General features: G+C 38.1%; 1 protein-coding gene across 1 annotated transcript in view; it reads right to left on the reverse strand.

The window, feature by feature from the left end:
* The window catches only part of RAP2A (RAP2A, member of RAS oncogene family), a 36,933-nt gene extending 23,616 nt beyond the window's left edge, over positions 1-13,317 (reverse strand). Inside the window, exon 1 of the mRNA XM_019756875.3 lies at positions 12,519-13,317. Coding sequence (XP_019612434.1) covers positions 12,519-12,832 — 314 coding nt within the window. The 5' untranslated portion in view covers positions 12,833-13,317. The remainder of the gene's footprint in view (positions 1-12,518) is intronic.
* Between the last annotated feature and the right edge of the window lie 1,019 nt (positions 13,318-14,336).

Here is a 14,336-nt window from a genome sequence, read left to right on the forward strand (position 1 = left end):
CAAGGGTAGCTCCCTTCCCCTCTCCACACAGCCTCAGGGCCGCTTCATGTGTTCTCTAGCAGGGTAGCTGGACTTCCTACATGGCAGCTTGGGCTCCAAGAGACCACGGTGGAAGGTGTCATTCCTCTTAGAGACCAAGCCCCAAACTGGCTTAGCATCACTTCTGCCATATTCTATTGATTAAAGCAGTCATGGGCCAGCCCAGATTCAAGGGGAGGAGAAATAGATCTTACTTCTCACCGGAAATTGTTTCAAAGAATCTGCAGCTGTCTTTAATCCAGCTCACTTAGAAAAAAAGACGGCATCTTTAAAAATTGAACAAAATTTCTAGTTCACGAGGAATTGTTGACCTAAATTAACAAACGCAGTGAGTCATGTGTGGGCAGGAATAGCAAAATGACACAGGACAGATAAATTGTGAGGGCAGATGGTAGGTACTTGTACCAATCTTCCATCTTTTAAGAGTTAAGATAAAACCATTCATTCACTCATCACTTACTTTTAATAAATATTAAAAAAAACATATTTTCGTTTTCCAGATAATTACTGCTGCATAAAAAAACTAACCCCGCTAGCTCCATTGGGCACTAGTTAATCTATTGTTTTCTTAATTTTCCATATATCAGTTTACTTTTCTAATGCTTTCTAAAATAATAATTCTGCTCAAACCATTCTATAACTAAATACAAATAGAAAATAAGATTTCATTTCCAAGGAGAATCTAAGTACAAATAAATACAGATGCTCCTTAAATCACTCCTGGTAAATTCATCTAAGTTGAAAATATCTTAAGTCCAAAACGCATTTAATATGCCTGACCTACCAAATATCATAGCTCAACGTAGCCTACCTTAAATGTGCTCAGAACTTTTACACTAGCCAACTGTTGGGCAAAATAACCCAACACAATGAATACACTGGAGAGTATGGGTTGTTTACCCTTGTGATCACAGGCTGACTGGGAGCTGCAGCTCGCTGCCCAGGGCCAGCTCCACCAGAGAGTATCATACCATATACCGCTAGCCGGGGAAAGATCAAAATTCAAAATTCGAAGTACGCTTTCTATTGAATGTGTATCACTTGCACCATCATATAGTGGAAAAATCTTAAGTTGAACCATCTTAAGTTGGGGATTGTCCGTACGTAATTTTTGGCATTAGTCTTACACACAAATTTTTGACTTTCTATGATGAGTTAGAATGCATCAACAATTTATTAGAAAAGGGTCTAGTAAAAGCAATGTTTTTGGTGGAAAATATTTTGAAACTTAAGAAATCAAATTGTTTTAAAAATGTATTTCTCTCTCTTTCTATGTGTGTGTATATCTATCTATCTATCTATATAGCTATAGATAGATAGATATAGATATAAAACTCAACATTGACAAATATATATATATATTCATTGATAGTACATTTTGGTATCCAGGACAAAGATATTACAGTAGCTTGTACTTATTTTGCATAACGCCCAGGGCAACATTATGTAAATGAAGTGGCTTAAACTATAGTATTTAACATTGATAGTGATGACTTTTATGCAAAGACAGATAAAACTTCTTCTGGAATCAATTTATTGAAAAGCTCTGTACACACACACACACACACACACACACACACACACACAAAGATTGAAAACCTTATCTTTACCCCATGCAGTTTTTAGTATTTATAAAAAGGTCTACTATCACCATCATTTTTGAAAAGAAAAATGTTATTTAACAGATATTTACTATTATATGCCTGACTGCTTTTTTGTATTTTTCATATTTAAAATATATGTATTAAAAATGATCACAATTATTTGATTCACAAAAACATACCGTCACCTTTTACAGCCAACACAGTTAGTCTCCAGGGGAAGGGAAAGACACGAGACACTCAGGGTCTATGCTCTAAATTCTATACCACACTGTACTAGCACTTCGGACACAGAGGAGAAAGCAATGGAAAAAATGGAATTGTGATACTAGATAAGCTATATGACTTATCTAGACATGGAAAGGCGACTGAGTCTCATTCCTAAGAAATCATGGGGCAGCATATGGTTTTATAAAGTCTGATAAATGCCTGGGTTTCATTACTACTTCTGTAATTTTTGATGAAACATTATCGATATTTTAGTGTTACTACATAAAGAAACTTTCCATTTATTACCTCATTAGTTATTATATATACCCATATTGCAGATGAGGGAATTGAGATGTTAGCTTGCCCCTAAATACATAACTAGTAAGTGCTGGAGCTCAGCTTTAATGAGATTAACACTTATTGTCTTCATAGATGAGATGATGAGATCAGTATACACAATAAAATAAAATACTGAATTACAGCAATTATATATAGTATTTGTTATGTTCATTGAAAACCGAAGGATGGATGTATTTAGAACAAAATTCTTCATCCAAAAACAAAGAAAAAGCACTCTAAGATTTCACTTATGGAGAGCTGTAAAGATACCTAGTAAAGAAGAAAATACTAATATGTACTGAATTATTAATATGATGTAGGATTTCCACATCTGAATTATTAATTTTTAAGAGGCTACTACTAGGAAAGCATGAGAAATAACACTCCTAAATGTTTTAAGTAAAGGTTTACAATGTTTCTCTTGGGTAATTTTATTAACTGATTTTATGATATCTATTATTATGGTCATCTTCATCTATTTTTACTGTCTTAAAGAGAGAGCTGAATCAATACTGTCCTGGACAGATGCAGCAAACCTCTTAAAAAGATCAGTTTCCCAAATCTCCTCAGCTACCTGTTGTAGCAATGGCGAATCCTTGCAATCACATTCTAGTCTGAATCCTCCTACCAACAGCCCTTTCTCTGGTCTAAGTTTTCCCAAGGCGGGAGCTATGTTGCCTTATCGGAATGAATAAAATTACAGAAGTTATGTCCTATTTCATTTCCATTTTTTTTTTTTTAAACCCAGGCGGCCCCACTCCAGAGGCACTTTAGGCCACTCAGCTTAGTACCAAGTGGTCAGAATGCCATTTTATAAAACGTGCTGAGAAGGACTGATGTTCCCTTGTGATAGAGTTCAGAAGCATGGGTAAAACTAAATGTTTTGATCTTCAAGTTTGAGAAGTGTTGCAACCATCCTCCCAAATTTATGCCCAGGCTCCAGTAACTGAACTTTTCAAATATTAATAGCTAAGTAGAAACCAATTTCCCATCCTGCCTCTTCTATGGGAGGACACTGCCTTATCAGAAGGAACAAAATTACAGAAGTATATACTCATATTTCTAATATGCACAACAAACAGTAATAAATGCTTCCTCAAAAGATACACTTTATGTATTTTTTTTCCGGTGTCTAAATGTTATCTTTCTCTGTGACAGAAAGTAGCATTTACTAACTCATGCTAGGAAGTATTTCATTTTCATAGCACTTACACAGCATTGTTGAAAACTGGGAAAGTAGGAAGACAAGATAAAAGTTGTTTCAAAATAGTAAAGATATAGTTCCATTTATTTTTCTTAGAGTTAAATGATTTTGGATAGCAGTTTTCAAATTGTGGGTGATGATCAACTTACTGGATCAAGAGGAACATTTAAAAACAATGAAATACAATAGAAAACAATAAAATAGAAAGTATTATAAGCAAAATAGCAAGTGTAACTATTGTTTCATAAAACTTTGGTTTCAGTTACATGTATTTATGTCTGTGTGTGCACTGTGTCACAATGTAAAATGTATTTCTTACTGAGGGCCATGATTAAGTGAAAGCTACTGCTGAGTGAATGAACAAAAGTAGAGAGAGAAATGTGTCATTATTTCAATATTTTTTATAGATAACAATTAAAAAATGAAAATTATAAAACACTGATGGAAGAAACTGAAGAAGACTCAAATAAATGGAAAGCTATTCTATGCTCATGCATTAGAAGAATCAATATTGTTAAAATGTCCATACTACACAAAACAATCTACAGATTCAATGTAATCCATATAAAAACTCCAATGACATTTTTCACATAAATAGAACAAACATTCCTAAAATTTGTTTGTAACTGTAAAAGACCCCGAATGGCCAAAGAAAGAACAAAGCTGGAGGCATCATTCTCCCTGATTTCAAACTATATTACAAACCTTGATGTATTGATGTAAAAACAGACACAAAGATCAATGGAACAGAACAGAGAACCTGGAAATAAGCCCGTGTATATATACTCAACTTATTAATGACAAAGGTGTTAAGAATATATAATGGGGAAAGGACAGTCTCTATAATAAATGGTTCTGGGAAAACTAGACAGCCACACGCAAAAGAATGAAACTAGATCACTATCTTATACCGTACACAAAAATCAACTCAAAAATGGGTTAAAGACTTGAACGTAACACCCAAAACCATAAAATTCTTAGAAGATATAGGGGGTAAGCTCCTTGACATCAGTCTTGGCAATGATTTCTTTGGATTTGACACCAAGAGCAAAGGCAACAAAAAGAAAAAATTAACAAGTGGAAGTACATCAAATCAAAAAGCTTCTGCAACGTAAAGAAAACCATTAACAAAATGAAAAGGTAACCCATGGAATGGGAGAAAATATTTGCAAATCATGTATCTGATAAGGGGTTAATATCCAAAGTATATAAAGAACTCATACAACTCAATAAAAAACAAACAAATAAACAATCAGATAAAACATAAGCAGAGGATCTGAATATACATTTTTCCAAAGTAGACATACAGATGGCCAACAGGTACATGAAAAGATGCTCAACATCACTAATCACCAAGGAAATGCAAATCAAAACCACAATGAGATATCACCTCACACCTGTCATAACGGCTATTATAAAAAAGACAAGAAATAGTAAGTGTTGGTGAGGATGTGGAGAAAAGTGAACCTGTGGACACTATTGGTGGGAATGTAAATTGTTGCAGCCACCATGGAAAACAGTATGGAGGTTCGTCAAGAAATTAAAAATAGAACTACCATGTGATCCAGCAATTCCCCTCTGGGTATTTATCTGAAGAAAACAGAACCAGTATTTCGAAAGGATATCTGCACCCCCAGGTATACTGCAGCACAATTTATAACAGCCAAGCAATGGAAACAACCTAAGTGTCCACTGACATATGAATAAAGAAAATGTTATACATATATATGTATATATATATAGATATACACACATACATATATATAGATACACACACACACACACACATACACACACACACATATATGTAAAATCTGGGGTGCCAAAAAAATGTATACACATTTTAAGAGATGTTAACACTTTGGTCAACGTTGCTCAAGCATCAGTTCACCATAATCAGAAGTGTCTGGACGCTGATGGCAACCACTTTGAGCACCTCTTCCAATTTCAGAAGTCAAACGTGACTTGTATTCTTCTTTCATTATCGGTATATATTAATAGTTTCTTATTTTCTTAAAATGTGTATTTTTTTTTTGGCAAAAAAAATGTGTATACTTTACACACACACACACACACACACACACACACACACACAAATGGAATATTATTTGGCCATAAAAAAGGAAATCTTGCCATATGTGGCAACATGGATGGACCTTGAGGGCATTATGCTACATGAAATAAGTCAGACAGAGAAAGACAAATACTGTATGATCTCACATATATGTGGAATTTGAAAAAAAACAAAAACGCAAAAACGAACTCACAGATGAGAACAAACTGGTGGTTGCAGAGGCCAGGCTAGGGTGGTGGTGGGGAAAAAGGAATGGCTGAAGGTACGGAAAAGTACAAACTTCCAGTTATTCGATAAATAAGCACTGGGGATGTAATATACACCTACGTGAGTATAATTAACAATATTTTATTGTATTACATATTTGAAAGTTGCTAATACAGATCATAAAAGTTCTCATCACAAGAAAAATAATTTTGTAGCTGTGTGATGATGGATGTTAACTAAGCTTATTTTGGTAATCATTTTGCAATATACACATATGTAAAATCATTATGTTTTATGAGAAATAACACTCTTAAATGTTTTAAGGTTTACGGTGTTACTCTTGGGTAATTTTACTAAGTGTAAAAACCAAAAACTAATACAATGTTATATGTCAATTATATCTCAATACAAATAACTAAATTTTAAAACCAACAAAAATGATAAATCACGGTATTTCTACCTAAAACATGAATTTGGTATGTTTTCAAATCTTAAACATATTAAACATAGCAAAAACAAAAACATTACTAAAAAAAATATCAGAAAAAACTAAAAGCAAAATAAAAACCACCACCTATCTTATTCTGCCAGTGATTACATTTCAGCATTTTGAGTAAAAAGAATATGTAATTTACAAATGTACTTAATTTACACATTGTAATTTTAAGTAGGTTATTCAGAGAGAGTTTTCAGACATGTGTGAGAAGTACATTTCCAACATTAAGTAACCATGTGTATCAAACTTCCAAAGACTTCCAGTTGCTGCTTTATGGCTAGACTTCCCAAACCCTGACTTTAATATAATACAATGTTGATATTTGATTCAGATAACCAGTAACCTTACTTTGACTCACTGGCTAAAAAAAATCTTATTTCATAGCAGTGACCCTTAATTTAAACTGAAACATTAAAAATCAGGGTAATTGAGGTGTTTGTTATTAGCGCTTTCTCACAAGAATAAAATGCAAAATAGTTGGACTATTAGGTATGATATTTTCAGAGGTTTCAATCTTTTAGAAGAATAAAGTTAAATCTATTTAAATAGTGTGTTTAGTATATACCATGTTAAAATCTTCACAACTAGAAATTAGTTATTTTAAATATTTTGATAACCTTAAACTTTACCAATATATTTATATTTTACATATACACCTTACTAAAATGCAGATGTCAAAAATCATAGCATTACTGTTATTGATACTACTCTACTAAAAAGACTCAGTTTGATCTGGTAAAGCATAAAGGTATGTTTAAGAAACTTTTCCCTGTCAGGCTGAGAAAAAATTTTAATATAATGAACTACCATTGTCAAATAACAAATAAATAAAAAGGCGACCATCTATGGCATATTTCTGCACACCATTAAGATTTCATGATACATTTCATACAGGAATAGTATCTCTGCATTTTACTTTTGTAACTATTCTATGTCCATCAGTTTGATCTTGTTTGAAAGTCTACTCATATACACAAATATTTTTCCAAAAAAATTTAAAGAACTTACAACTCTTTTTATAGCATAGGCCAGAAAAATATTAATACATAAGAAAACCGTAGGTAAGAACAGATGGAGAGAAATAAATAACAGGGCAAAGTTGAAACAGAAGCAAAGGAAACCCTAGAGTGGAATCACACATCCTTCCCCAGGGGCTTAGGTTTTAAAGACAATGGCTAAGAGAAAAACTGTGTAAAACAAAAATTATCCTGGAAAAAAAATTCCTTAAATTAAGTAAGGTTTACATGGTTTTATGTAAAGACCATCGATTACAAATGTGTATAAATGTATAATCTATGCATTTTAATGTACCATATATAATTTCATAAAAGATAGCATACAGAAATTAAATTACTCAAGTGTATTGCTACTGGAAAACTTTACCACAAAAGAAGACTCCAACTTTGTTGGCACTTTCGTTGATTGTATAATCTCGAGACATTTTATCAGTTCTTCCACCTCCTCCTTAATGTTTATTGATTAATTATCCAACATTTTCCTAAAGGAGAGCTAGAAAGTCATCATTATCCATTTGCATGGTGGCCTAAAGATTTCTCATGCAGTGGTCAGTCATATCACCTTTCAAATCACCCATATGTTCTTGTCAGAGGATTTCTCAATATTCAGGGACAGTTGATATCTTGTCTGTGTTCAGTAAAATGATTGGCTGGCTATTTAAGTTACTTTTGCCCCCTCTCCCTTAAAAAAAATCATTATGATTCCTCTGATTATAGATTTTATTGATACAATTATTACCAAATATTAACTAGACAAGATTTGCATGATCACAGGCTGCTGATTCTTCAAGGTTCATTTTAAATTTTACCACTGAGCCAACTAGATAGAAGTGCTCACAGAATGTTAGAAGTGGAAATCGTCTACTCCATCTGCAAAGTGAAATTATAAAATTCCAATCCTGGGATGGCAAAAAAGAAAACTATACTGTAATTTCTAGTTTTACAATGCAGCAAAAACAAATTTCCCTTTCAGAAAAAGCTTTGGGATATAAAAAGTGACTTATAGCTAGGTAGTAGGCTCTGTGCCTTGGAGGCCCAGATTTTGATTACAATTTTGGTTCCCAGACGTGTCAAATTGGGGAAGGAGGTGTTTGTGGAGGAAGGAATCATGGCAGACTCCAGAACTTTCACTTACTTGGGAGAGACATCACTTGATGTGTTCTCTGGTTTTGGGTCATAGCACCAATATGATATGGGTCAAGATTTATGTGTAGCAATTGGCAACCTGCCTCTATTTTAGAGGTTTTTATATGGCTACTTATTACGAGGAGAAAAAGTACAAACTGTCATTTCGGTCATTTGAAAGTGATCACTTAAATGATATAGAAATATTAGTAATAGTAATGATAGTAATAGTAATTATAATAATAATAAATAGCAACTTATTTACTTTGGGTAGTGCAAATCAACAACCCTTTTCCCAATCTTTTTCCTAGTCTTAAAATGTCCCATGCTTTCTAGCCTATTGCAAAGTATGAAGCCTCTATATATATAATCTTACGAGTATAACTCTCAAGTTCTATCCTTGGCAATATTAATTTCTAATTTCTATTCCTGGCCATATCCATTCATTTCCATCCCTCTATACTCTACCAAAAAGATTTCATCAACTCTCTAAATCTGACCTATGCAGAGTATTTATACATAAACTGATGTTTCAGGCTTTATTCAAATATTCTAATTACTTATTAGGTGTATTGATCTGGATAGTTACCATCTCCAAAGCTAAAATAATTTCCCCCAGCTATTCTTCCATAACTCTATTCACTCATGTTCAAAATGTCAAGGTTACTTTTGACCTTTCCCTCCCACTCGGTTTGATTAGCGCATTCTTTATAACATTATTTGCATCCATTCTTTCCTTTCTGTCCCTATAGACACCATGCTAATTCAGAATCTTTATACAGAACTAGACTATCATAATATTTCACAACTACTCCTCCTGACTCTGGCCTAGTGCCACTAACCCGTATCACCACATTACTATTTCTAACAATTCTGATCATGGTCCTTGACTAAGATCAAGTCCAAACTCTTTAACCTTCTATAATTTAACTTGACATTTTTTAGCCTTACCTCCTCTCACCCTTCATATAAATTCCTGGTTTAGCCAATCTGATCTATTTAACAGCTAACAAACATATCTTATGCATTTCCATGCCACTTCTTCCATCTGGAAGACAATGTGCTCCTGACTTTTTAAGGTTCATATTAAACTTTATCTCTTCCCACTGCCCCAACATCTAGAATGTTGGAGTTGAAGGAAGATCATTTACTCCACCTGCAAAATGATGTTTTAAGAATCATCTCTTCCATCTAGAAAATTAAAATGTTTGGGGAAACTGAAGCCAAAGGACAATAAAAATACTTTTCTTTCTTAACACTAGTTCTTTTCAAGGTATTTTTCTTGATTGTTTCCTATATACCAGGAACTATTCTAGTCACATGGGATTAGAGTTTAATGAGAAAGACCAACTGCATGTAAATTATCACACAAATAATAAAGCTTTTACGAGTGCTATCAGAAGAGGAAAGCAGGGTGTCACTGAAGTCTGAAGTACAAGTAGCAGAGAAAAGGGGTGTGGCATGAAGTTAATCCAGTGTGGGAAGATGGGGAGGAGTTAATACAGTTGGGGAGGAGGCTTCTCTGAGCCGTAAATCTTTTAAGCAAGGGCAAAAAAGTGAGTAGGAATTAACTCTAAAAAAAGGCAGATGATTTCCACTGGTAGAAGGAAAGCTCAGAGAGAGTCACTTTCAAGAGACTGAGAGGTTTGGGTGCTGGAATCTAAGACATTGAAGAGGATTGCAAGAGGTGAGGTTACCAAGGCAGGGAGGTTGGACAAGAGCACCCTTCTCCTGGGAAGGTCAAGTTGAAGATTGCTGGGCTTTTATCCTAAGAACAACAGAACTTGAATAGCACATTGTAAGGTACTTCAAGACAGAACCATGGCTTACCCTGAGAGGAATGAGAGAAGCGATTATGAAATCAGAAAGAATTCTAGTTTTATTTCACTTGAAACATTTTCTGTATCCCTATCACTCTTATCTGTGTGATCTTGTTCAAAGTCCAGTTAAAAAAATTAAGCATATGAATTTATAAATACAGTCATTTTCAGTTACAACTTACAACCATCTTTCTGCCCACATAGCTTTGACAAGAGGTTGTGTATGTCTGTATACCTGTAAATACTTAAGGGGGTATGGGCCTGTTTTACATTTTTTAAAAGCAAAGCATTCTATACAATAACAATCCAATGAAAAGCTCCGTTTCAGTTTGGCCATACATTAGTGCTAGACTTGAAGTTAAATATTCATTTTCCTGCCCATTCCCATAAGATACTTAATAAGGGAAAATATTTTAAAAACACCAACAAAATTTTTCCAATGATTGTTTTAATCCTAATTGCTTTTTAATCTCATCTTGTCTATACTAGCTAATGAATTTCAAAATGCAATCACAAATTTATTTCCTCTAATATTACATGTATATTAAGAATCATTTTAAGGAGGGTAGGGTGACAAAGTTATTATTAATAAAAGAACAGCTAGAATTTTGGAGCAATTTCTTTGTTCAAGGTGTTATGTTGGGCACCTTAGAATACATGATCTCATTTAATCCTAAAAAAGGCTCTAAGAGGTGCATGTTCTCTATTTCACAGATAAGGAAACTGAGGCTTAAAGACACCAGCATTTCCTCAAAATATATACACTTTAGACATGTGCTGTCCAACATGGTGGCCTGCAGCCACATGTGGCTACTGAGCACTTAAAATATGGCTAGTCTGAACTGGGATGTGCTGTAACTGTAAATTACACACCAGATTTTGAAAATTTAGTATGAAAAAGTAAAATACATCAATAGTTTTTTAATGTTGATTATATATTTTTAGATACAGTAGGTTTAAATAAAAGGCATTATTAAATGAAGCTGGAGAAGTAAAAAGCTACCAGATTCACAGATTTTAGGAAAGCTACAGAGGCCATGAAAATACCCACTTTATTCTAGTTTGAAACTTAATGGAAAAAATAATATACAAAATTTTAGTTTAGCTATTACAGTGCATATTCAATGAGTTAAGGGGGAGCCATGGGGAAAGGACCTCCCTTGGATCTCTTATGTTCATTAAAAATCCACTTCAGGTAATGCGTTTTTGAGTACCTCCTGAGTACACGTGACTCGGTCCTTGTTCTTAATGAGTAGTCTCAAACCTACTTGTAACATGATTGTGTCTACAATACACTTACAACTATGTTTCTGTAAATGTCTTCCAATATAGGGCCATAGGTAGGGTTATGTTAGAGAAAAAATGACACTAATCAAAATTATTAGCAATTATTAACTAATTATAAGAACCAGACAAAACTGTACTGTGTAATTAGTCATTAGAAAAATTTGCTAAAACTTTGATGTAAGATAATATATTATACTTCTAAGGCTTGAAATATGGAAAACTACTCAACTTAAGAGAAAACAAACATTTTTAAGCCATTTAAGCTACCAGCCATATTTTCAAAACATATACTTTAGAAGAGAGTTTATATTAGAAAATAGCTTATCATGCATTCACTTTACATTTGATAATATACTTAAGTTATAGCTTTGAAGAAACTTGTTTTGTTTGCAAGAATGTCTAGCTTTTCTTTCCAAAAAAAGTTAAACCGCATTCTTTAATGTGAATGGCATATTTGTACCCCTATATGCTAATATTCTCTCAGCCCCACTAAGTTGTTATGATGTCTTCAAATAATTCGATAATCTGTCTTTAAAGTTTCATCTTAATTGCAGAGTTCATTTTTCTAAAACGCCTTGGCACCATTCAATCTTCCATGAGATGAGAAAGGTCTCTTTCCTCCCGATTTGACATTTTTACAGTAGGTACATGTGTGAGCGATTTTTGCTGTCAAATATTGTAAAGGTAGATTTTTGTTGTTGTTGAGTCTGAAAATGTCTCCACCATACAGGCACAGCCACCCCCTCCCTAACCCAAACCTACACACTCCTCACCCTCCCTCCAAGTTTTAAACTTTGTTTCCTTCGGGGCTCTGCCACAAGCGCTACTAATAATATCCAAGAGACAAAAGAGCTGTGCTGTGGTCCACGGGATGCCAAATTTGAGTTGTGACACAAAGCACTAAAATTTGAGATTCAAGATGCTGATGGTGATGCTGGCAAAAAGAAAAACTATTATAAAGCTAAGACCCCAAAGCCAAGTCCCTAGATAGCTCCCCCTGCCCACGGCCACCCCAGAGTACGGGGAGGGAGATCTGGCCCCGGGACGGTGGCTGCCGGCTGAACCGCGAACCCCGCTGCCCGCGCCCCCGGCCCTCTCACCGCTTCACTCGGATGATCTGGTCCCGCATGGGCTTGATGTCCTGGAAGCTCTGCTGGTTGACGAGGCTGTAGACGAGGATGAAGCCCTGGCCGTTCTTGATGTACAGGTCCCGCATGGACGCGAACTGCTCGGTACCCGCAGTGTCCAGGATCTCCAGCACCGACGGCGACGAGTCCACCTCGATTTCCTTGCGGTAGAAGTCCTCGATAGTGGGGTCGTATTTCTCGATGAAGGTGCCGGTCACGAACTGCACGGTCAGGGCGGATTTGCCGACCCCGCCCGAGCCCAGCACCACCACTTTGTACTCGCGCATCGTCCCTCCGCGGCCGCCGCCGCCACCGCCGCCCGCGACATAGACCTACGCCCGCCGCGCAGAGCTCCCGGACGCTGCCCCGGCGGCCGGCACCGCTGCCTTCCGCGGCCGCCCCCACCTCACAGCCGTCGCGGCCCCCCGGGCGCCGGCGGAGGGAGCAGCGGCCCAAGACATGGACCGATCCCGGCGGCAATGCGGCCCCGCGGGTGCCGGCAGGAACTAAGGGCGAGCAGCGAATGGAAGCCGCCGGAGCCGCCCGAGCCGCCCGAGCCGGCCGAGCCGCGGGCCCGCAGTGCTGCCCGCCAGCCCCGCCCCTCACGCCTCCACGCCCAGCTTCCCTCCTGCGGCCGCCGCCGCCGCCGCTTTCTCCGGCGCCGTAGCGCGCGCCCTAGCCGGCGTTTGAGCCGCAGCGCTGTCGGGGGCGGGGCCCGGCGACCCGGGGCGGGGCCCCGGGGCGCAGCCCCGCCCCTGCTCCCCAGTCGCCTAGGCGACCAGCCTCGCGCGCTCCCGGGAGGCTCTGCGCGGCGCGGAAGCCTCTGCCCCGGCTTGGATACACAACCACCTTGGCCACCCAACACCACCCCACCCCGCACTCTCCGTCGAACCCCAGTCACTGCATCTGAGCATGCGCAGTTTGTCCGCCTGAGACGGGAACCGCATCAACCTGAGAATCCCACGCTTAGAATTTGGCGGAGACAAGATGTTAAAAGGAGCAGAACGATCTCCAGCAATCGCTGGCGTGAGGAGTCAGAAAAAGAGACGGCCAAGGTCCAAGAAGAGGCCTTGATATGAGGGTCTTGCCCGACACCACCCAGGCTGTCAACATTCCTCAGAGCTTTGGTTTTATCTTGTATACACAGAACGAGAAGCTTTGCTTAAGGGTCCGAGCATAAATACAACCAAATGAAGCTTTGTTTTCAGTGTCAGGACACTGAGTGAGAAGTGACAGGCCTCTGCAGCCCACTGCTCGAGGCGGTGAAGGCCTGAGACTGTGGAAGCCGGACCCAACCCGGTGACGTCGCCAGGAGTCCCGCCCACCTTCCCTCCACCCCCGCCCATCTTTAGTGCCTGACTGTAGTCGAGCTCTTCCCACGCCCTGTCTGCTATGGGTACTTGGAAAACCGGGAGCGTGGAGCCCCGAACCGCAGCAGAGGGCCCGGGGAGAGGTCATAGCAACAGCCCGTTGGGGGACCTAGTAGGGAGCTGGGATTCATTCCAGCCAACCAGACCGTGTCTCTGGACCCGATGGTACCATTCTCGACCAAAGAGAGCCCCTTCATAACCACGTGACACCCATCCACTGGCCAATGGGGAAAAAACTCTAGTCGCAGGATAAGCCAACACACCTCCCACTGCCTGGGCCGGCTGGGCGTTTGCCCCTGCGCACACTCTGCCAACCAATCGTAGGTGAGCCAAAGAATGACGAAGGCTTGAACTGAGCCAACCAGAATTCGCGATGTCCTTGCCACCAAGGGCAGGTAGTATGGAGGCAGGAGCCGGGCTG

The sequence above is a fragment of the Rhinolophus sinicus genome, chromosome 16 (genome assembly GCF_057876585.1).
Source record: "Rhinolophus sinicus isolate RSI-liver-muscle chromosome 16, RSI-T2T, whole genome shotgun sequence".
NCBI lineage: Eukaryota > Metazoa > Chordata > Mammalia > Chiroptera > Rhinolophidae > Rhinolophus > Rhinolophus sinicus.